This window comes from Lagenorhynchus albirostris, chromosome 4 (genome assembly GCF_949774975.1).
Source record: "Lagenorhynchus albirostris chromosome 4, mLagAlb1.1, whole genome shotgun sequence".
In the NCBI taxonomy this organism is placed as follows: Eukaryota; Metazoa; Chordata; class Mammalia; order Artiodactyla; family Delphinidae; genus Lagenorhynchus; species Lagenorhynchus albirostris.
Window position 1 is genome coordinate 35,853,203 of NC_083098.1, and position 24,797 is coordinate 35,877,999.

The 24,797-nt window shown below is 36.7% G+C and overlaps 1 protein-coding gene across 7 annotated transcripts in view; it reads right to left on the minus strand.

Moving 5' to 3' along the window:
- Window positions 1-2,481: 2,481 nt before the first annotated feature.
- KLHL2 (kelch like family member 2) overlaps window positions 2,482-24,797 on the minus strand; it is a 115,067-nt gene continuing 92,751 nt past the window's right edge. For 4 of the 7 annotated variants that reach the window (XM_060147827.1, XM_060147829.1, XM_060147833.1 and 1 more), the window contains 9 exons: window positions 24,212-24,328; window positions 22,885-23,034; window positions 17,767-17,884; window positions 10,183-10,380; window positions 9,709-9,810; window positions 8,419-8,547; window positions 7,644-7,784; window positions 5,009-5,152; window positions 2,482-3,594 (listed from right to left, as the gene is read on the minus strand). In XM_060147827.1, the coding sequence (XP_060003810.1) occupies window positions 3,566-3,594; window positions 5,009-5,152; window positions 7,644-7,784; window positions 8,419-8,547; window positions 9,709-9,810; window positions 10,183-10,380; window positions 17,767-17,884; window positions 22,885-23,034; window positions 24,212-24,328 (1,128 nt within the window). In that variant the 3' untranslated portion in view covers window positions 2,482-3,565. The remainder of the gene's footprint in view (window positions 3,595-5,008; window positions 5,153-7,643; window positions 7,785-8,418; window positions 8,548-9,708; window positions 9,811-10,182; window positions 10,381-17,766; window positions 17,885-22,884; window positions 23,035-24,211; window positions 24,329-24,797) is intronic. The other 3 variants (XM_060147828.1, XM_060147831.1, XM_060147830.1) reach the window with 3 other exon arrangements.

Sequence of the window (24,797 nt, forward strand, 5' to 3'; positions counted from 1 at the left end):
TAGACACTACTGTTGCCATTTTAGAGAAGACAAAATGTCAGAGGTTAAGAAATGTGTTTAAAGTGGTGACAGCTAGCAACTGACAGAGGGGCATGCAAACTGAGAGCCATCTGATTCCTATGACCATGGGCTCTGCAATACATCACACACTGCTTTTTTCCTTAGAGTCGTGAAGCCAGGGTTAAAGAAACTTGATTCAAAGTGTGATTCAACTTTCCCATGTAGCCTCCTCTCCAAAATGAGACACGGCGGCCGTAAAAGCCAGTAGGACACAATTTGCTCAAGACCAAACTGGAACAAGAGGCAGGCTAATCCAGGGGTCCCCAACCCCCGGGCCAGTACTGGTCCGTGGCCTGTTAGGAACCGGGCTGCACAGCAGGAGGTGAGCAGCCCAGCAGCCAGCGTACAAATCTTCATCTGTATTTACAGCCACTCCCCATCGCTCACATTACCTCCTGAGCTCCTCCTCCTGTCAGATCAGCATTGGCATCAGATTGTCATAGAAGCGCGAACCCTACTGTGAACTGTGCATGCAAGGGATCTAGGTTGTGTGCTCCCTACGAGAATCCAATGCCTGATGATCTGAGGTGGAGCTGAGGCAGTGATGCCAGCACTGGGGAGCAGCTGCAAATACAGATTATCATTAGCAGAGAGGTTTGACTGCACAGAGACCATAATAAATCAATTGCTTGCAGACTCATATCAAAACCTTATCAGTGAGTGGCAAGTGAAAACAAGCTCAGGGCTCCCACTGATTCTGCATTATTTTAAGTTGTATAATTATTTCATTATATATTTACAATGTAATAATAATAGAAATAAAGTGCACAATAAATGTAATGAGCTTCAATCATCCTGAAACCATCCCCCGACCACCACCACCATTCTGTGGAAAAATTTTCTTCCACGAAACCGGTCCCTGGTGCCAAAAAGGTTGGGGACCGCTGGGCTAACCCATTACATCACTATGTAATATTATGCTACCCTGTCTCATAACTCATCAATAGCTGACATTATAAATACATGGGTCCTCATGCTGTCTATAAGGGATGATAATAAAAACCAGGAATCATATGCCAGAGTCCATAAGGGATGGGAGGGGAACTGAAAGTATACACACCATTCACCTCAACCCCAGTCATCACTGCTTTCAGTCAAGAAGGTGTAGAGCCAAGCAAAGCAAGCAGCAGAGTTGCTTTACAATGCATTTTCATGGATATAACCTTGAACTCTGCTCACACCTGGTGGTTCCCTTGGCAGGATTTCTAAGACTTCTGACCTCTCTTTTTTGTACAATAATCTGAACAAGCCAGGAACATTTTTATAAGCCTAAACAAAACAAAACAAGATGTTTCAAATTGGAGAGACAAAGGCTGCCGGGGGGTGGGGGTAGTACATTCAAATTCTCTGAAATCATGGAGTTACGAATCTAGCTACTGACAAACCTTGGCAAACAGTTTTATGGTATAGCTATTAAAGCTTCAAAGAAAGAAAAGACAAAGAGGTATCTGACATGCTAAGTTTTTTAAGACTGTCACCCTAATAGATTATATTTTAAGAAAAGCTTTAAAGATTTTTAGATAAATCTTTAATTGACAGATTCATGGAGCGTTTCATGGAAAATTAGTGTTTGGAAGTGATCAGGAAACGTAATGACACACTTTTCTTGGTGCCACTGTCAGAAGCAGCTAGCATTGCACCAAGTTCATTAGATCCTCAACATGTTTGTTGACAATGGATGTGCTTGGAGCCACACTAATGAAGAAATTCATGTTTTCATAAGGTGAACACAGGCTTTTTCTTTTTCTGATTAAAGTCTTCATATTTCCACTTACAACGGAAAATTCAACTAAGTTGGTAATAAATGTGGTTCTATGTTTAAATGTGAATACTCTATATTAACTAAACAAATTTTATCACAGGTATAATTCTTTCCTCTTGATTATTGACTGTTCTCGCAAGAGCTCATGCCTACCTTTTAAATTTCTGAGAAACAGCCACTATACCCCATCACCCCCTTCCATCTCCTCTTCCTCCTGTCCCAGCACCTCAGCTGTCCACCCCACTCCCCCATGCCCATTTCCTCAATTCCTTTTATTTGGTATCAAAACCACAATTTATTTCTCAGTTGTTTTAAAGTAGGTATTTTTTCTTTGACTTTCTTTTTGGTCCAGTGCTATTTGTTTTATCTTTATCTTGTGCCCTGCCCATATTAGGGACAGAAGAATGTAAAACTTTAAATTTCACCAATCCTTGTGAGACTTTTTCCTTGATTATTAAGGTAGCTTTTTCTTGGAGAACAGTTTTCCATGACTTCAGTTGTTGAACTTAACAGACTTGCCTTGTAGGTTTCTTTGGCAACAAATTTTAAATATTGATTTATGAAGTTAGAAAATGCAAATTTTATAAAAGAATACAAAAAGTGAACAGGCAACTTTCTTAGTAGCAAACTAAATAGATAAAAATCAAGGACAATGTGAATCAAATAATATACAAACTTTTATTCAAAGTTAATTCAAGAAAGACATATTTTGGTCATTTTTAAAGTAAGATTAATTGAAGATCTCAGAAAAATTCTATCTGATCAACACAGATGGCTACTCACAGAAAGTTGTCTTTTCTGTTAATAGCAGCTAAATTTATACACACAGAAAAAATTCTTAAGACCATGCAAATTCAGTTGAATTCCATACATTCATTATATTCATCAAAAACCTGCAGTAATGTTCATGCCAAACTGTTAAGAAAAAAATTTGAAATACACACCAAAACATGACCAAGATTAAACCAAAGAAAATAATAAATAAGCATAATTTATATTTTATTTTAAAAAGTTTGGCATCACACATGTATTCAAGTGTGTTACACCAGTTCATTCCTCAGAAGTGGCATTTTAAAGTGTTAAGCATTGTTAAATATCAAAAAATACAACTCTGTTTTACAATGTAGTACTGGCATAATTCAAAGTACTGTGCCAATTATAAATAGTATAATCAAGTTTCAAACATCTTTTCAAACATATTTAAAGGAAAGCAAATTGACACACATTTATATGCACACAATTTATTATACTCATGTAATCAAACATATTTTATAAAAGCAAACAGTTTTATCCCTCAACTAGTTTGTATACTTACACAGTTTAATACCTGTTCAAAGATTTTCAGTTCCTGTGTATACAGATTTTCAGGAGAAGGAATAAAGATGAAACTTAATTTTACAAGAACACATATTTATCCCCCTTCACAAAATAATCCAGTCATTCAAGATTGGTAACTAGTCTTTGTGAAAGCAACTATTGTCCAAAGACTACAGAATAATACTGCAGTCCAAGTTTCTTATTAAAATTCAGTCAGCTGCTGCTCACTGCAGAAAAGCTTACACGGTGCATCTACCAAAAATAATCTTCAATATCTGAGGCCTATAAAGGCAGATGATCTTATCTTCTGCGGAGACTTAAAGTGCAGCTACAAGTGGAGAAGTGCTAGACTCTCAGTCACTTCAGAAGTACTTGTTGAAGTCTGCTTCTTCTCATGTGTAAATGTGCTGAAAATGTCCTTCAGGCTCATAATGGTTTATCAATAACTGTGACCCCTGAACAAAGAAACAAAGAAATAAAACAGAAGTCACAGGAAGCATTCTGTATCTCTGAGAAAATACTGAAGTTTTTATATTATTACTTAAGAGGGACTGAACAGATCATGATGTTTCAAAATCTCTTTCTTAGAAACTTTAGTATAACTATCATTTTAATCTAAATGACAATGAAATCTTTGTTTAAAAATTAGGGACCAAAACTACATAAGACTATTTAATCCAGAGCTCGTCTTTTGCTCTTCACAGTTACAATTAAGGGAAAATAATTTTACTCAAGAAATACTAAGATCCACTTAATACTCAAAGGGGCACAAACAGACTTTTAAGAGTGATGAATATTTTCATTACCTTGATTGTGGTGGTTTTGTGGTTATATACATATGTCAAAACTAATAAAACTGTACACTTTAAATATATGCTATTTATTCTATGTCAGAGATATCTCAATAAAGCCGTTTTAAAAAATTTCACATAATTTTGAGGAATGCTATCCTGGGATCCTACTCTATATATCAATAGTTCTATTAGGTGTTGTTTTAGATGACAAGTAACAGTGATGGTTAATTAGTATAAATTTCTTTTTTCCCCACTATTAAATCTATATTAGAATGTTACTGAAACATTCTAATATTTAAAGCAATATAAATATCATCAGAATAAACTACATGCAACATATACTTTTAAAGACTCAGCATTATATTTATTAAAGAGTATTACCATTTCTCTTACGAAGAGAATGGACCAAACTGATATTTTATAATTTAATCAGTGCTGTGCTTAAGTAAAAGAAAATTACTCTGTAGCCTCACTGTAATAGTATCACATGGAGCCCTGCCAGGGGAGATGTTATAGGGCTCATATCTTTTGGATATTTGAGTAATTAAAGCCTTGCTACATTGTGAATTCCATGACACTGCATACAGATGTAGCCATATTAAATTTTATGATGCCACACTGGAAAGATTTGTAATTTTGAATACAAGTGACTACAGAATGACAAAAGGATACTAGTGCTTTATTTCAGAATATACATATCTGATATTAATTATTTTGAGAATAAGAAATAAGATATACTTTGAGAAAAGACTTCCTTCTTATATAGGAGAAAAACATTCTTTTTTTTTTTTTTTGCGGTACGCGGGCCTCTCACTGTTGTGGCCTCTCCCGTTACGGAGCACAGGCTCCGGATGCGCAGGTTCAGCGGCCATGGCTCATGGGCCCAGCCGCTCCGCGGCATGTGGGATCTTCCCAGACCGGGGCACAAACCCGTGTCCCCTGCATCGGCAGGCGGACTCTCAACCACTGCGCCACCAGGGAAGCCCCGAGAAAAACATTCTTAATGTAAAAATGATAATGATGTAATCCTTTCGTATTATAATAGAAGACTATAAGAAAACTGAAGAATTATTACCTGCGTAACTTCTCCCTGTGCTCATACAAGATGACACAACTGTCCATTTATCAGTTGTTGGGTTATAATATTCTACTGATGCCAAGTTACAGGAACCATCATCCCCTCCAACTACATATAACAGACCGTTAACTGCACAAACTCCTTTAAAAAAATTACACAGAGAGAAAACAATTATTTTAAAAATTTGGATGAATATAAGTATCCCTGAACGTGTCTGGTGAGGTGATCCAGAGACACGTACTTCCTGGAAAGAGGCAAGGAGAGAAGATGGGGGAACCCGAAAAGAATTCCTTTATATCTGAGAATCTAATACTAACTGTAAGCTCCTACTCATATGTTACTTATGCAGTAGATGCTTTATATATGCATTATTTCATTTAACCTTCACAATAACCTTACTTTACAGGTTAGAAACTATTTTAATCCCCATTTTATTAAAAAAATAGAAAATTAAAAGTCAAAGAACTCTCCCAAAGTCAGCTTCTAAGGAAATTCTAAGGAAAAATAAATATATATATTAGTAGAAAGTAAAAATGATTCTGAATTTTAATTATTATACTGACTGGTCAACTATTTTATCTCCTTTAAAAGGGAAAACAGTATTATTTATTTAATTATTATGAGAATAAAATATTTTTTGGATTTTTGCAAAATTCAAAACATCTAGAAAAGTATAAAGAAAAAAAGTCCACCACTAATCCTATACCGCTTAGAATCCTGATCATCGAAATTCTGGCTCTTTTCTACATGTATATACTCACACTCCTTTTTTTTTAACCCCAAAGTAGCTCATACTACACATGCTACTTTTTACTCACTCCCACCAAACAATATATACCTTGGACATTTACCCAAGTTAATAAATACAGATCTACATAATTGTTAATGGCTGCATAGTATTCCATGTATGATAATACCATAATTTGTCTTTTACTGATGGATTTTAAGTTATTTTCAGCTTTTTTGCTCTTATCAATAATGTTACAATGAACAAGGATCTCTTGCACATTTTGCATACTTGTGCAATAATTTTCTTAATATAAATGTTTACAAAGAAAACTGCTGAGTGAAAAGATAAACACATTTTAAAAGCTCTTTATTTCAATTTATTTTTTAAAAGCATATTTAATAATTTTAAACACGACTCAGAGCTTTTATGAACTGGTACTACAGGGCATCAAAACATCCAGAAGGGTGCTGCCCGCACACTGGTCTCTTTACAGACAGTTTTGCTAACACAATTAATAGGTGCTTGTAGATTTTTAACGTAACAAAATAATGAGCCCAAATCTCTACACAGCATTTAAAAGCAATAGTATCTTCTGTGCAAATGGAGTGGATCCCCTTTACTCAAACTCTGTTGTGCTACTATGATAGTCTCTCGACAGGAAGCAAACTCATATCATTTTAAAGTAGTTCAAATACCTGAAAAGCAAGAGCAGGATGACAATAGCTCTACATACACAAAGTATCTCCTTATTCTTCTGGCTAGAAGAAATGAGCTAATTTTGATTTGAAAACAATAAAACAAGGGTAGAGAAAAAATAAGACTAGAATAATCTTTAGGAAAATAATAACAAAAGTTCAAATTGCAAATAAATTTCCTAATCCAGGAAGCACATGCACGTATGCTTTTCTAACTTCATATGTGCTGGGCCCCAGATCTGTGGGTCTTACTATTAATAGTTCTGGACTATCCATAGCTAAGAGAGTTTTAGTACTTCACCAAGTACCAGTTGTACCAGTTGGATGAGGTAAAAGGTCAAGTAAATTAATTTTATATTTTGCTCTGTTGAGCAAGTTCTTGCAGTCCCATATACTTATCTCCCTTAGTGATCACATTTAAATTAAAGAGAAATTAAGAAGAACATTTCTGGGGGGATGGAGGGTGCATCTTGCAACATCATCCAGTGGTATACAGTGAGTTTGAGAATCATCAGGAACTTATTTTGGATTATGGAAACTGGCATGAAGACAATGGCATTTTTAAGAAAATGAGAATTTCCCAAAAAGACTACCCAGGTACCCTGAATCTATTTTCCATTTCTATTTCCCTTCTACAGATCTTCTTTTTAAGTAGGTAGTTCTGTACCTACTTAAAGAGATCTTGAAGACCTCAGCTTTCTTAAAATTATTGTTGTTGTTATTTTAGCTTTTCCATTTTCTAGAAACCCTGAACTGTATTAAAATGAGGTTGCTTCTTCAGGCTTCCCCTCCAGATTCAGATAAACAACTAGCTTTTTTATCTGGTATAAATATTTACTCAACTAGACTAAATTCCCTGAGAACTGGGCTTCAGAATGTGATACAGGTAGACACTCAAATATGTCTGTGGTAAGAATGAATAAATTCAAGTATCAAATAAAGAGGGTTCTTCCTCTAATTAAGTCTCTACATTCATCACCAAAAAGTAAACTTTGACAGATATTATAAGTTAACAGAAGGATCACATCAACCTGTTATGTCCAGACACTATACTAGGCATTCACTATATAGGATTATTACAAACGTTTCTGCCTTTAAAGAGCAAGTCTATTAGGGAACTCAGATCAGTAAAAGAACAATGGAAATACACAGTGATACTCTGAATACAATTCAGTATAAATTTCATAATCATAAACTAGATAGATACCTGCATTTCTTCTACACATGTTCATATCTGCAACCTGTCTCCATGTGTTGGTGGCGGGATCATACACTTCAACACTTTTTCGTACTAAAGGGCCATCATGACCCCCGACAGCATACAATAAGTTGTTTAGCACACCAACACCTGTAAAACACAAAGAACCAAACAATAGTAGAGTAAAAGGGACAAGAAATTTATAATATATTAGGGTTTCTTCAAATGACTTGTAAATAAAACTTCTGAAATGATTATTCATATTAAAAGTCAATATTAAAGCATACAGCCTAAGAAGTAGAAACAAATAGAATTACAAATGAGAATCTCAGAACTATTGTTCTAAAAAAGCATGTCAAATACAATAAAAATAATATGGAGGTGAAACACAGAGAGGGAAGTCCTTTACACGAATCTTTTGAAAACAACTTTCGTGATAAAAGCAAACCAATATTAGAGCATAAAATCTGTAAGCAATGGATATGGAGTTGATTATTAAGCAAGTTCTCCAATAAGCACTAGAAACAAAAACCTAAAAGTAATGCCAAACAATATAAATAATTAAACAAAACAGAAGCCTTTAATATAACACTTTAGAAATTTTACAAAGTGAAATTTAAGTGCAGCTACCTACCAACTCTACCTGCATAATGCAAAAGACATTTTAAGTGTCACTAGAATCAGCATATATTTTCTGATAATATAAAGAGATGCCATCATTTCACTTGTTTAATTCTTTTCCATCATTTCCATGCTTCAATTACTAAATGAGGTTCTTATTCACCTGCTCCACTCCGTCTGGTACTCATTTCTGCTATATAGGTCCACTCGTTTGCTGTGGCGCTGTAGCATTCTACTGTGCTGAGACACTGACGTGAAGCTCCATCATAACCCCCGACAGCATAAAGCAGACCTAAACATGGAATCACAGAGAAAGCCAAATTCATAAAAAGCTATTTTTTCAAGTCAGGAAATAATATATTTTCCTCCTTGGTAGCAGAGTTTACCTTTAAAGTATTAGGAACTATTTAAAATCTTGCCTAATGATGATAGGTGGACTTACCAAATCATATTATTAAGATCTGCAGAATATATATGATATTAATTTAACACTTTCATCAATAATCTGATAGAACAAGAAAGTACACTCAGTATACCTTTGGATAAACACTATTTGGTAAGTGAACATCCTGGAAAACCAAATTAAATATCAAAATTATCTTAGTAAATTGAAAAAAAAGTTGAATCAAGAGTCAGTACCAGTATACAATGGAATATTATTTGGCAATAAAAAGTACTGGTAAAATGCTATAGCATGAACAAACCTTGAACATTATGCCAAGCCAAAGAAGCCAGTCACAAAGGACCACATACTGCAATGTATGATTTCATTAATATGAAATGTCTGTAAGTGGAAAATCTATAGAGAGACAGAAAAGTAGATAGTGTTTGCTGAGGGCTGGGAGGATGGGGATGATAGCCAAGGGGAGTAGGACTGCTTTGTGGGGGTAATAAAAATGTTCTAAAATGAATTGTTATGACAGATGCACACTGGATTTTATACTTTAAATGCATGAATTGTATGGTATGTGAATTCTATCTCAGTAAAGCTGGTAAAAGAAAAGTTGGTGCAGAGGATTATACCCACCATGGGGAGGGGGTGGGAACCCACAGATTCACCCAACCAAGTAAAAAAAAAATCATACTAATTAAACTCTTTTGGGGGACAAAGTAGGATATAAATAAATAACTGTGGCAACCCATCCCTTAAATGTTAAACAGCCCTTCTCCAGATGTAAAATTTCATATTCATGCCATCTGGTTTGTTCCCCAGATGACTGTATTAAAGTCAGTTAGTAATATTACACAGGTGACACAGAGAGAGGGAGAAGGAGGGGGACAGAGAGAGAGGGAGGGGGACCAGAGGGCAGGCGTGCCTTATTTTAAAAAGGGATAACTAGCATTTTCCAATAGCCACTATTTCCCTTTTAAATGGCCCTTTGGTTGCCCATTTAGAAAACCAGAGTCCGAGTTACAGGAAGAACCACTCACAACGACCAGGAAGCCGACCCACCTCCAACTACGGCAACACCCACGCTGCTCCTCCTCGTGTTCATGGGGGCCACGTGGAACCACTCGTTAGACTTGATGTTGTAAGCCTCCACCGAGGACAGCCCTGTAATAAAGCACAATGCACTGCACCTCAGGTTCCTTATATGTATTAGTAGGGGAAATACTTCAGCTGCATTAAAGTGGGCCAAAATCCAATTATGTGACGAAGAGGAAGAGCGAGCTCCTACGCAAGCTACTGACATTTACTGGCTTTTTAAACTTGGGAAGATGACTGACACTGAAGCATGAGAAAGAAAATTTACATACTGAGCACTCTTAACATCATTTAAAGGAATTCTGGATGGAAATTTTAAACTTATCTTCACAATACCTGTTAAAACATTCAAATGCCTCCTAATTTTGCTAGGCCTTGTTCCATAAATGTGATCGCTATGTTAATTCTAACAGCAATGAAGGAAAGATAAAAGAAAATTGCCTGTACTCCCGTCAAAGCCTCCTACGGCATATAACAGTCCGTTCAACACAGCAGCCCCGAGGGTGCTTCTCCGGTCTCGCATGTTAGCAACACTGGTCCACTGATCTTTCACGGGGTCATAGGAATCCACAGTGCGGACCCTTAAGGAGCCATTAAAGCCACCAACAGCAAAAACGAGTCCAGCCATGTAGACCATCCCTGAAAAAGAAATACAGCAGTTAATGATGCATGTGCAACCCAACTGCTACCAACATCTAAAGACTGCATTCCAAACAGTCTACAGCTGTTGTCAGAACAGAAGTCCCCCTCAGGAGAAGCCTGGCTGAATAGGTCCTAAGAAATGCTATTCATTAGCGAGAATATAGAATGAATAGACTGTGCTCCTTACTACTACTGAAAAATGCAATGGCATGGGCTGAGGTACTATTTTGACTCTTGGCTTCTTCAAAGACTTACTTACAGACGTAAACAATGAGCCAATATTTTCCAACTACTTGAGCCTGTACACATCTCCCATGGCTTTCAATTTTGGACCTTCTACTCAAAAATACCAGACCAAGTGCTCTTCAAAAGAATCAAGGGCATGAAAGATAAGGAAAGACTACGGAACTGTCACAGATCAGAAGAGACTAAGAAAACATGACAACTAAATGCAATATAACAAGGGAGGATCAAGATGGCAGAGTAGGAGGACATGGAGCTCACCTCACCCACAAACGCATCAAACATACATCTACATATGGAACAATTCTCACAGAAAACCAACTGGAAACTGGCAGAAGATCTCTTTTACAACCAAAGCTGCAAGAAAGATCTCCACGTAACCCAGCAGGATGGGGGGAAAAAGGCATTCAGAACAGGACTGGCACCCCTGGGAGGGATCTGTGAAGGAGGGAAGGTCCACACAGGCAGGACCTCGCCCTGGGGAGCCCCTCTGCCTGCTACGAAGTCTGCCAGGACAGACAGAGGGACTGGAGGTGTTACAGACCTGGGTTCTTGGACTCTTCAAGCAACAGAAATTGATAAGAGGCCAGATGAGGAATTCAGGCAAGGCTTTATTGGGACTTGTGCTTAGCACGAGGGAGCAAAAACAAGTAACAGGTTCCGTTTCTTGCTCCCTGAGGAGAGGGGAGCTGTTTCCTTAAATGGGGTGAGAGTGGGGGCATATAGGTGGCTCGGGCTGGAGGCGTGGTTTAGGTGGTCTGCCCACCCCTTGGTGGTGGTGTGTGAAGGGATCATGCCCAGTACCCTGCTTTTGCTCCTAGCACTTCAGAAGTGGCAGCTGGGTTTTGGCCTTATTATTCATAATTACCCTGACTACACATGTGCAACAGTTATTTTTAGTCCCTTAGAGTTTCTTTGTATTCTGTTGCTCAAGGAGATGTTTGTCCAGGTGCAAACACTGCAGTAAAGGGTCCCAAGTCCCAGGTCCCAGCCTGTCTCAGAGGGGCCTGGTCTCTGCTCTCAAGGAGTGTGTGGGTGCTGGTTTACTAGCAATCAGAGCAGAGCTGATAGCTGTAACCTCACCACGCTTCCCAGTCTGAAATGCATGATGGGCAGGGATGCTAGTATGCACAGCGGCTAGATGCTGAGTCTTGGGCAGACGGGCCCAGGAAAAGGACTCTGTCTACCTGCATGGAGACAGCTTGGACGGCCTGGGGTATGGCCTTATCAAACCTCAGAGCCCACTGTCAGCATTCACACCATGGGGGAGGGTCCAGATCCAGTGGACATTGTTGGTGCACACACTGGGTCACACCACAGAAATGCATGTTTTGGGTGGGCAGCCCCTTGGGAGGAGTATACAGGGGTTCCTTTTCTGTCTGGAGCACTCTAGTTCTGCCCAGCCCACACTGAAGCTTGGAGCCAGATCTAGTGCAGATAGGTCCTGGGAAAGGCCTGCCACAGAGGCAGCCCAGGTCCCAGGTGGCAGCACAACCACCTTGACTCCTGCAGCCACAGCACCCCAGCCCCCAGCACCAGCCCACTCCACACCACACACCATAGCCTAGCACTAGATCTGGGACAAACACAGTGGAGAAAGGGACACGACCTTGGGCTGCTTCTGGGCAGAACTGCAGATGACTGCAGAGGCGGTGCATAGGTTCACTGTGACCACATGGGCCTCACTTGCTTCACTTCACCTCCTTTGCAACGGAGGCCTCACTTCATCTCCTTTGCAACAGAGCAAGGGCAATGGAGCCATATCAAATCTGAGACTCAGGGTTTCTACTCAAACAAATGGGGAGCAGACCTTGCCCCTGACAAGGCTGTGACATCCACAGAGAAAAGAGGAGGCTGTGCCCAATATTCAGGGCAGGCTCTAGACACCACAACTCCAATCACGCCCCCTTATCAAGGGGATAATGGCCAGCACACTCTGAGGAAAGATATGGTTGGCATACAGCCCTTGCACCAAAAAATACTGGACTTACACAGTCTATACAGGGATGCTCCCACATAAAAACAGCCCTTTCAGACCACAATAGACAACTGTTTCTCCTAAATTCATAGAGACAGACGAAGTCAAGTAAAATAAGAAAGCAGGGGAACTACTCCCAATTAAAAGAACAAGAGAAATCCCCTGAAAGAACAAATAATGAAACAGACCTCTCCTATCTACCAGACTTATAGTTCAAAAAGGAGGTAATAAAGATGCTGAAGGGATTAAAGATTATTGATAGAAATGCAGATCACTATAACAAGGAACTAGAAACTATAAAATGAACCAGTCAAAACTAGACAACTCAATTGCAGAGATAAAAACAAATCCAGAGGCAATGAATTGTAGACTAAATAATGCAGAAGAACGAATAAGTGATCTGGAAGATAGAATGATGGAAATCATCCAATCAGAGCAGCAGACAGAAAGACAAATGAAAAAAACAAACAAACAAAAAAACCCCAAAGTAACATACAAGATCTATGGGATAATATAAAGCATACCTATGCAAAATAGGCGGGTTGCAGAAAGAGAAAAAGGGCTCAAAAATGTATTTGAAGAAATTATGTCTGAAAACCTCCCAAACTTAAGAAGGAAACAGATATCCAGGTAGAGGAAGCACAGAGGGTCCCAAACAAGATGAACCCAATCACACCCACACCAACACATTTCATAATTAAAATGGCAAAAGAGATACTAGGTCAAAAAACAAGCCTCAACAAATTTAAGAGGATAGAAATTATTTCAAGCATCCTTTCCTTCCACAACAGTATAAAACTAGAAATCAACCACAAAAAGAAAAATGGGAAAAAACTGAACACATGGAGACTAAACAACATGCTACTAAAAAACCAATGGTCACTGATGCAATCAAATAAGAAATCAGAAAATGCTTTGAGACAAATGACAATGAAAAACACAACCTTACAAAAACTATGGGATGCAGCAAAAGCAGTTCTAAGAGAGAAGGTCATAGCCACACAGGCCTTCCTCAAGAAAAAAACTCAAATAAACAACCTAACCTACCACCTAAAAGAATCAGAACAAAAACAAACAAAACCAAGGTCAGCAGAAGGAAAAATAATAAGGATAAAAGAGGAAATAAAATGAAGATCAAAAAAACAACAGGAAAGATCAATAAAACCAAGAGCTGGTTTTTAGAAAGATAAACAAAATTGACAGACCTCTAGCTAGGCTCACCAAGAAGAAAAGAGAGCGGATCCAAATAAACAAAATAAGAAATGAAAGAGGAGAAATAACAACCACAGAAATACAAAAAATCAGAAGAGAATACTGTGAACAGTTATATAATGACAAATTGGACCTCCTAGAAGAAATGGAAAAGTTTCAAGAAACATATAACCGGCCAAAACTGAGTCAAGAAGGAACAGATAATTTGAACAGACTGATTATTAGAAGTGAAATATAATCTGTAATGGAAACAACTCCCTGCAAACAAAAGGCCAGGACCATACAGCTTACCTATCCTTCTCAAACTATTCCAAAAAATTACAGAGTAAGGAACACTTCTAAAGTCATTGTATGAGGGCACCATCATCCTGATACCAAAACCAAACAAAGACACTACAGAAAAAGAAAATTACAGGCCAATATCTCTGAAGAATATAGATGCAAAATTCTTCAACAAAATATTAGCAAACCAAATCCAACAATACAGAGAAAGGATCATATCTCATGATCAAGCTGGATTCATTCCAGGGTAAAAAGGGTGGTTCAACATACGCAAATCAATCACTATAATACACCACCTTAACAAAAGAAAAGAAAAAAACACATGATCATATCAAAAGACACAGAATAAGCATTTGATAAAATTCAACATCCACTCATGACGAAAACTCTCACCAAAGTGGGTATAAAGGGAACATATCTCAACATAATAAAAGCCATTTATGACAAAGCCACAGCCAACATAATACTCAACGGCGAAAAGCTGAAAAACTTCCCGCTAAATTCAGGAACAGGACAAGGATGTCCACTATTACCACTTCTATTCAATATTTTATTGGAAGTCCTAGCCACAGAAATCAGACAAGAAAGAGAAATAAAATGTATCCAAATGGAAGTGAAGAGGTAAAACTGTCACTATTTGCAGATGACGTGACACGCTATATAGAGAACCCTAAAGACTCCACACGAAAAGTATTAGAACTAATAAATTCAGCGTGGTGGCAGGATACAAGATTAATATACAGAAATCTGTTGCATTCCTTTACACAACAACAAAATATCAGAAAGAGAAAGTAAAAAAAAAAAAAATCCCATTTAAAATCCCAACAACCTAAGAATAAACTCAACCAAGGAGATGAAAGAGCTATACACTGAAAACTATAAAACAATGATAAAGGAAGCTGAAGATAATTCAAAGAACTGGAAAGAAATCTCATGCTCTTGGAAAAATTAATATGGTTAAAATGACCATACGATTTACAGATTAAATGCAATCCTTATCAGAATATCCATGATATTTTTCAAAGAACTAGAACAAATAATACTAAAACTTATATGGAACCACAAAAGACCCAGAAATGCCAAAGAAATCCTGAGGAAAAAGAACAAAGCTGGAGGCATAACTCTTCCAGACTTAGACACTACTACAAAGCTACAGTAATCAAAGCAGCATGGTATTGGCACAAAAACAGACATATAGATAAATGGAAGTGAACAGAGAGCCCAGAAATAAACCCACACACCTATGGTCAATTAATCCACGACAAAGGAGACAAAACTATATAATGGAGAAAAGACAGTCTCTTCAACAAATAGTGTTGGGAAAGTTGGACAGCTGCATGTAAATCAATGAAATTAGAACATTCCCTCACACTATATATAAAAGTAAACATAAAATGGTTTAAAGACTTAAATGTAAGACATGATACCATAAAACTCCTAGGAGAGAACATAGGTGAAACATTCTTGGAAATAAATCATAGCATTATTTTCTTAGAGAAGTTTCCCAAGGCAAAAGAAATAAAGGCAAAAATAAACAATAGGACCTAATCAAACTTAAAAGCTTTTGCACAGCAAAGGAAACCATCAACAAAATAAAAGACAACCTACGGAATGGAGAAAATATTTGCAAACGATGTGACTGACAAGGGGTTAATAACCCAGATATACAAATAGCTCATACTATTCAAAAAAGAACCCCAAACAACCCAATCAGGAAATAGGCAGAAACCTAAATAGACATTTCTCCAAAGAAGATATATAGATGGCCAACAGGCACATGAAAAAGATGCTCAACATCTCTAATTATTAGAGAAATGCAAATCAAAACCACAATGAGGTCTCACCTCACAGTGGTCAGAATGGCTATCATCAAAAAGTCTACAAATAATAAATGCTGGAGAGGATGTGAAGAAAAGGGAACCCTGCTGTTGGTGGGAATGTAAATTGGTGCAGCCAGTATGGAAAATGGTATGGAGTTTCCTTAAAAAAAACTGAAAATATAACTATGATATGATCCAGCAATCCCACTCCTGGGCATATCTGGAAAGGATGAAAACTATAATTTGAAAAGATACATGCACCTCAGTGTTCAGAGTAGCACTATTTATTGGGTTGGCCAAAAAGTTCGTTTGGGTTTTTCTGTAACCTTATGGAAAAACCTGTACGAACTTTTTGGCCAGCCCAATACAATAGCCAAGACATGGAAACAACCCAACTGCCCGTCAACAGATGATTGGTTTAAGAAGATGTGTTATATATACAATGGAATATTACTCAGTCATAACAAAGAATGAAATACTGCCATTTGCAGCAACATGGGTGGACCCAGAGAATATCATACTAAGTAATAGTAATATGCCAATGCTAATTTCTTAGTTTTGATAACTGCATCACAGTTTTATAAGATATTAATAATAGGGAATTACACACACACAAATAATTTGTGAGTAACACTTTTCTACACAAGAAACAAATCTTTAAGTCCAAGGACAAAATTCTGATGTACAGGAATTCATAAAAAGTAACATTGTTAAATGGCCAAAATAACACAAAAATAATGCAAGTAAAGTCAGAAGATAAAAGATTAATACAAATAAACATTCACACCACAAATGACAGACAAAAAGGCTACTTCCCTTAACGTATTAAATCAATAAAATAGTATAATAAAAAAATGGCAAGAATCATGAACTGACCATTCAGAAAGATGTTTAATTTTCCTCATAATAAAAGTGCAAAGTAGATAATGAGATAGCATTTTTCACCTACCAGATTGCAAAACTCAATTTAATTATAAGGTGTTATAGGGTATGTAGGGAAATTTGTACCTTCATATTTTACTGTTAGTGGAAGTAATAATTGGTATATCTTCCTTGCATACTCTTTGAATCATTAATTCTACTTCTCGAGTTTTATCCCACTAAAATATATTAGCATACATACATAATAATATATGTATAAGGAATTCATTGAAGTACTATTTATAACATAAGATTAAAAACAATTTTAATGTTCAATTAAAAACTAGTAAAAATTATACTACATCCAGATCCCTGTCCAACATACTAGACAGCTCGAAAGGAATGGGTTAACTTTATGCTGTTATGTAACAATTTCTAGGATATACTGTTAAAGGACTACCATGGTAGAAATGTTCTGTTACACTTAGAACTCATTTGCTATGGGAGCTATGATTTATGGATCCAGGTTTGAGTCACAGGAGGAATCCTTAGAATTTGCAACTGCCTCTTCTGATTACAGTTTTGGATAAATAAAGTCTATTTCAACAAATGTTTGTAAAATGAATGCTTGGAAGAAGGAAACTGTGGCTTATTAGCTAAGTCAGGAATCTCTTAGAACCAAGGGTCCCAACCTTAAGAATTCTCAACACTTCAGCAAAGGTAAGTAGGAAAATATCCAGCAAATTGCTAGCTACTCCACTTTATACTAGAGAATCTAATATAAAGAATATGTAAATTGAAGACAGAGCAGCTATCCCCATCGATGTCTTATGAGTTGCACGGGGCTCCTCAATCACTCTGTAATCACATGGTTATTTTAATCAAAGCTTTTCCAATAAAGATTCTTCTAGCTAATAAAATAAGACCTGAGAGAGAAGCTCCCAATGACCCAGCAATAGGGAAATGACCGCAATGCATGATGCTTACCTGCCCTACATCTCCTGGAAGGCAATTCTGCTACTTGGTGCCATCGTTCTTCTTTGAAGTCATAGCATTCCACACTGCGGATAGCCTTTGGTGCTTGGCCCCCAACCACCACCATTAACTGCAAGGGCAGAAGTAGAGGCACTTGAACCAACAACTACTGCATGTTCAGGGATTTAAAATGTCTTACAAAGACAATGACATGGAGAATATTAGGATGAAGATGGTAGGGGGAGCTGGGGGAAAACAACCACCTCATCAACATTTAATAAACATCAACAAAGGGGACACATGTATGTTAGAACTACAATTCTATTTTCTAGCACATTTAGTCAAAAATAAGGATATCAGAAACTAAGTTTCTGATCCTTCAAGCAAAAGCAGTATTTAAGCCAAAAACAGCAGGCAGTCAGCACTGGCAAGGCTGCAGTGTCATAGGGCTTGCTATAAACTAGATCCCAGCTTTGTAATGACCAGGGATTAGATCTCCACAATCTAGGAAAGCAGACAGAAGTGAAATTTATGTTAGTGGGTAGGTGAGATGAAAAGGACAATAAGGTATTAAAGAAAGATGGAAGAAGGAAAAAAAAAACCTATTGAAAAAGGAGAACTAATTGAATTGGAGTTCACAAGAGAGACAGATTCCCAGATGTCAAGTAAAGAGACCTCCCTGGATGCTCCACAAATAAAACAACCAAGAGGACAGATAATGGAGATACTAGAAATCATAACGAATGAATGAAGAACAGTCCAGCACTGAGAATAAGTGAGGTCCATAAACTTCTTCAATTCAATTCAATCCAACAACTATTTATTAAGTGCCTATCTTCCATATTTGATCAGAACTGTGCTAAGATGTTCTACATAAGAAATGTAAGACAGGGTCTCTACCCCCAAGAGCTATTAGATATCACTAAGGAGACAAGACTCTAAAGTACTTCAAGAACTATATACAATTATATGTGACCAGAAAGCTATGATTAGTTATAGACATTAATTGCTATTCCTGATCAGAAAATGAAACATAGCCATAATTTAGTGAAAGCTTCCTGGAGGGAGTAGAACCTTGAGAGATAGATGGGATTTAGCAATCAATGTGTTTGTCTTTTAATGAGTATAAGTGGGCACACTGGGCACTCTTTGGAAACACTGAAAACACAGCTGTCAATTCAGAAGAACATATAAGTTAATGATGTCACGTGTGTAACACTGTAAAGAATGGCAAGGACCTGTCAAGGGAAAAGTGAGATGACAGGAAAAACGGATGTTCAAAAGAAACAAAAAATGAAAACAAACAGAAGATGGAATGACTCATGCATACAAAAAGGGAAGGTTTGCAACCTTGACTGAGCAACGACCTACCTGTACTTGGAACTATAGAAAGATGGGTACACAGAAATCAGAATAAATCTTGTTTCCGAAAAGAAGCCTATTTTAGTAATTTATTTACTGGAAAGTATAAAGAATTTTAAAGGTCTTAAAAAGAAGACTGAATGTAGCACAGTTATATAATTTTTTTTCTGACCTGCCATTCCTCTAGTGTTGAATACAAATAAATAAAAGGAAGAATTAACAAAGAAAATCTGCAATACCCTTCCCTCCTAATCCCAAAGGGAAAAAAGGGAGGGGCAAGGTTATGAAATCACAGAGGTGAAACAGACAGTAAGATCAATCCTGTATCTAGAGGTCTATAGAAGACCTACCTGTGCTTAACTTTTAAACTCTGCCCGGCAGTTAGACAACAGTTGAAAGAGGTTTGGTTAACATCTCTGATGAAGATTAGTTTAAAAAAATCTCTAAAGGGAATACTTTTCAAATAATCCTTGAGAAACAATATGGTTTATTAGATTTCATGATTCTCAACTATGAATCTTGTGATTTCCACACAATAGTTCACTTCTTGTAGATCAAAATGAGGATGGAAGGGAATATGTGCTACCGAATATACAGAAAGGTAGTAATATCTGTTCTTTACTCACCCAAGAGAAGTAAAATGGGGTGAGGATTTGGAACTCCAGGAATCAGAGATAATGGGGAAAGGAAGAATGTATCATGGGAAGACAAGAGCAGGAGAGCAGGGATATTTGTATGAGATCAAGAGATGGTGATAAAAACCACTGTGCTACTAGCATCAAAAGAGGTGTCATGACTCTGACACCCCAATTATTTGTGACGCCTGATCTGAGAAACATCATACTAGTTTATGCTAATGCAAAGGAATAGAAAACTGGGAAGACATTTGTATGGAAAAGTTAAATGTGACGTATTTAAGGAAGGCAAGGGGTCGGGAGTTACACAAATTCAAGTGACCATCCTGAAATGTAGATCAATTAAACTTTGTTCTTTCATTTTCTTCACCTATTAAATATTAGTTTTGCCTCCTGAAATACCAAGTTTCATAATTTTCCAACTGGAAATCTTAATAGATATCCTGGGTAAAAAAAAGAAAAATAAATATATAGAAATAATAAGATTGCATTTGTAAAAATACAGATTCCAAAGATAAAAAGAAGCTAACAACAAAGCACAGTAGCAAAACATATACAGTTTTTCATTATACTGTCCAAATCCAAGAGTGCCTTACACAATCCCAAGACGGTTTACTGACGATACAAAATATCGTCATATAAATAATATCTGAGATATAAAATAACATCTGAGATACAAAAAGATCTTTGATGCAAATTAGTATGCGTCCACAGAATCAGAGCCTAATTAGTCACTGTCATGGTAGAAACATTATCTATTATTCCAGCATTGCTACCACATTTTGTCTCATAGGTCTTACCATGATTATGATATGTCAGCAAGAGAAATTAATCTTTGCCTCATTCTTACCCACCTATTTAGAATTAATCTTGAGTACAACCACTCTAAAATGACAAACAGTGCTACTGAAAAACGTGTCCAACACAAGCACTTTTGCAAAAACATGTGCAGATAAATAAACTTTGAGGAGAGACTATGCAAATGCAAAATCAGGAGCTGAGTAGCTCCCTGCTACCTGTCAGGTCTGCAACCCTCCTCCCCAGCCACCCTGAGAGAACAGAAGAGAACCTTCATGGATCAGCATACCCACCACAAAATCAGAGCTAAAGAACTGAGAAACCGAAAGTTTAATACAGTTAGGAGGGTCACTCCAAAGCCACAACCAGAGAAGCCCAGAGAGCGTCAAATGAACAGATGATCACAACTCTACATAAGAGAAAATACTTGATAGGATTTTACCAAAGACTCTTTAGAATGTTTTCAAAAGCGACAAGCTTATTACAGAAATTAGAAGAGAATTAGTTTTCACTCTAAAGGTTAAGGCATAGCTAAAGATAGCAAAGCTAAAGATGCCAGCAGAGGGAACATGCAAGTTAAGAAGAGATCTTTTATAAATATGAAATGTTTAAAAAGTATTAAAGATAAAACAAGCTATTTAGAAGGAAGTTAAAGAGACCAGCATAAAAGAAATAATAATTCGAATGGGCTAAGCCTATGAACAACTTTTATAAATCTATTTTTTTTGTAAGAACAAAAACTGACACCAAATAATATGGACAAATATGAAGTAATGAAGACTTATAGAGACGGCTACTTATAAAAGGAGGTAAAAGGGTATTTGGAAAATATGAACACTTATAAAATCAGCAGACCCAGATGGCATGCATACTAAGGTGTTAAGGGAACTAGCTAATGTACTTACTGAGCCACTTACAATTATTTTTGAAAAATCTTGGAGAACTGAGGAGAGATCAGAAAATTTAAAAACGGCAAATACCAATTTTCAAAATAGGGTAGGAAGTGAGTGCCTTGTAAATACTTTTTAAGTGATAATAATTCTCAGTAAAAATTTAGAATATTTTGAGAAAAGCATTTGAACTTCCAGGAGCCTATGAAACGATGAGTAACACGCAGAGGGATGTTAAAAAAAAAAGCATGCCAAATTTGAATCTATATGATCCTGAATCTCAATAGATGTTATGTGCCAAATTATTTACTTTTTGGCTTAGATAATAAACATAATCATATAGACTGAAACTTCCTACAAACGGACTATGTTGGTAAGTGGGTATTTCTAATGAGGTATCACCAGGGAGAGTACTGAAGTCCATTTTAAATTAAAATATTTACTAATGATCTAGAAAAAAGGAGAGAGTAGCACATTGGCAAAATACAGTTGGTTCTAAATTGAGAACTCTTGTTAACACTGGGCAAAACAGAAAAACACTACTAATATGGATTTGAAGCAATTAAAATGTAGACTCCAAAAAAAAATAAAATTGAAAAAACACTAAATAAAAGCATTAAAGTGAAAGAATTTAAAAGATTTAATTTAATGAAAAGGTAAAGTAATAACTAAAGGTGATATAAGAAAACAGTGGATAACAGATTAATTCTTATTTCTTAATTCATCATTGCCCCAAACACACATGAGAGCTAAAAATCAATACATAAATAAAAGCATTATATTATGGGTCATTCTGATTAGACCATACACAAAATGGTGCTTAAAGTGCTGGTCTCCTAGTACTGTAAAGATGCAAACAGAGCAGAAGGAATTGCAAACAGAGAGACAGAAATGAGGGGTTATTTGTAAGGAAAATTAAATCAGTAAGACATGAATGGCTTCAACTAAAAAATAAAGGTAGAATATGAACTTTCACAGAGGAATTACATGAACACTGGAGATCTGGGAAAACATATGGAAAATCTACACTGAAATGACTATGTATGATGTGTGAGTGAACCATCAAATAGTACACAACAGACAATAGGAAGGAACAAAAGGAACAAGCTAGCATCCTAAGTTCTTAGCAATTCTGTGAAACTAGTCGGTTTTCAGTTACTATCCAAACATGTAGCTTACAAAGAAACCTTTGTAAAGAGCTAAAAAAAACTCAGAAGGGACAAATACCAGTTGCCTCTGTTCCAGAAGAGTGACATCATGTAGTTTATAAAGATTAAGTGAGTCAAACAATCCCCACCCTCCACAGACAAAATTAATAGAGAAGTTGAATTATATACACTTCAATGAATTCCTGGGCACATGGAAAATCAGATGAGTAAAATATTAACAGCCTCACTATGGGCCTTTCAGATGAGGTAGTAACAAGTATGAACAGCAGATCCTACTTTGGGAAGGTTCATGGGTGTCCTCAGTCGGGTCCGGACACTCTTCATTAATATACGCTGCTCTGTTGGTAGCAGATGATACTTCATAGCTTCAATGAGGTAATCTTTGCAAGCACTGCTGTTCTTCACCAGTGCTTCTTCCTCAACCCTCTGGAAGAAGAAATCAGACCCACCCCATGAGGGGATAGCTACTTCATGATAAGACTGACAAAGAAACAAAGTAGAGGAAAAAAGCAATAACTATCCTCCCTGGTTCAGTCTAAAAGTTACAGAGGAAAGTTTATAAATATCACTAAAAGAAAAGTAAATGATGCCCCCAAATGCTCAAGTATCTGGTCTGCAGAGCAAAATATTTATAAGTAATAAAGAAGAATTGCAATGAAAATTATATACTTCAATGTCAGCTACAGAATAATCTTTGGATAATATTATGTTCACCTATTTGTTATCTTTAAACATTAAGCCAAATAGTAAGAAAAATAAGAAAATTTAGATAATGAGTCCTTCAGGTGGGGGAGGAAATATTTATAAATTAAAGATGTCTTTTTAAAGCACAACTAAATACCCGGAAAAGGAATTCAAAATACTTTATAACAATGTGCCTACACCACAAATAAAACTTGTCCTTGCTATCCCTGACATCAAGTGCAGGACAGATTTTTTTCTGTTCATTTTCTTAAAGGCAGAGTACCAATGATTACACAAATTACAAAAAATAATGAGGCTTCAAGAAATTCTAAAATGATCAGATCTAATCTCCTAATAAAGAAATGTTTCATTACATGGTTTCAATTATAAATTAAAATGTTGAAATGTTCCTAGAATATTAATAAAACAATAAATTTAAAATTGTTCAGAGACTACTAAAGATCCATTTACTGCTATTTATTTCAAATAACCTGGTTTTCCTCAGTTTAGAAGTAAAGACAGAAACCAAATGCAAGCCACTGAAACTGTGAAGGAAAATTAAAAAGTATTTGAGTTGAACATCAAAATTCCATTTCTACAGAGCAGTCAGAGCAGGCTATCAAAAGGAAAGCAAAGGAGATGCAGAGCAGTGACACAGGGCCACAAATGCATTTATTTACATGTACTTAAGTCACCACAAATACTGCCTCCATAAGTTCTAGTACTTGCTTACTCAAATCAGAAATAGGGAAGAAGCAAACCTGTAAGACTGGGAACTGCCCCAAGAGTTAGCAGCTGCCAAGGACAGCAGGTGCGTTTACTGCCCTCTGCCTAGTTACCACTGTGTAACAGGAATCTACATGCTGTCAGCCCAGTGACATGGAGTAGGTGTACTCATGTGTTTTGCAAATGCTTTTACCTGAACTAAATATTCCCGAGGAAGTAAAGGTAACCGTACATGTTCCATCAGCCGAGCCATAAATTCTTGCCTTACGTCCTTGTCATGATTCACCCAAGCTATTACTGCTTCAAATACCTTGCCGAAAATATGGGGGAAAGAAAAATAAGTAATGAGTTATGTACCAAAGCATCTGAATAAAATACAATATTACATTTTGTATACAACTCTTGCTAAGACATCCAAGTTTAATCCATGGCTCAAGTTTTTCAAATCCTGACTTATGATGCACTTGAAAAGTACATCCACTCCATTTCTTTCTTTGCTTTTTATTTTTTTCATTTGGTACTTAGTATGTACTTAATTTAAGAGGTACTCTCAGGAACTTTTAGATAATACAGTATTGTTAGTCACATTAGGTCTCTAGAACTTTTTCATCTTATAACTAGAAGTTTGTACCCTTTGACCAACATCTCCCAGATTCCCCTACTCCCAGCCCCTGGTAACCACCACTCAACTCTCTTTCTATGAGTTTGACTTTTGAGTCTGCATATAAGTGAGATGATACAGTATTTGTCTTTCTCTGACTTATTTCACTTAGCATAAT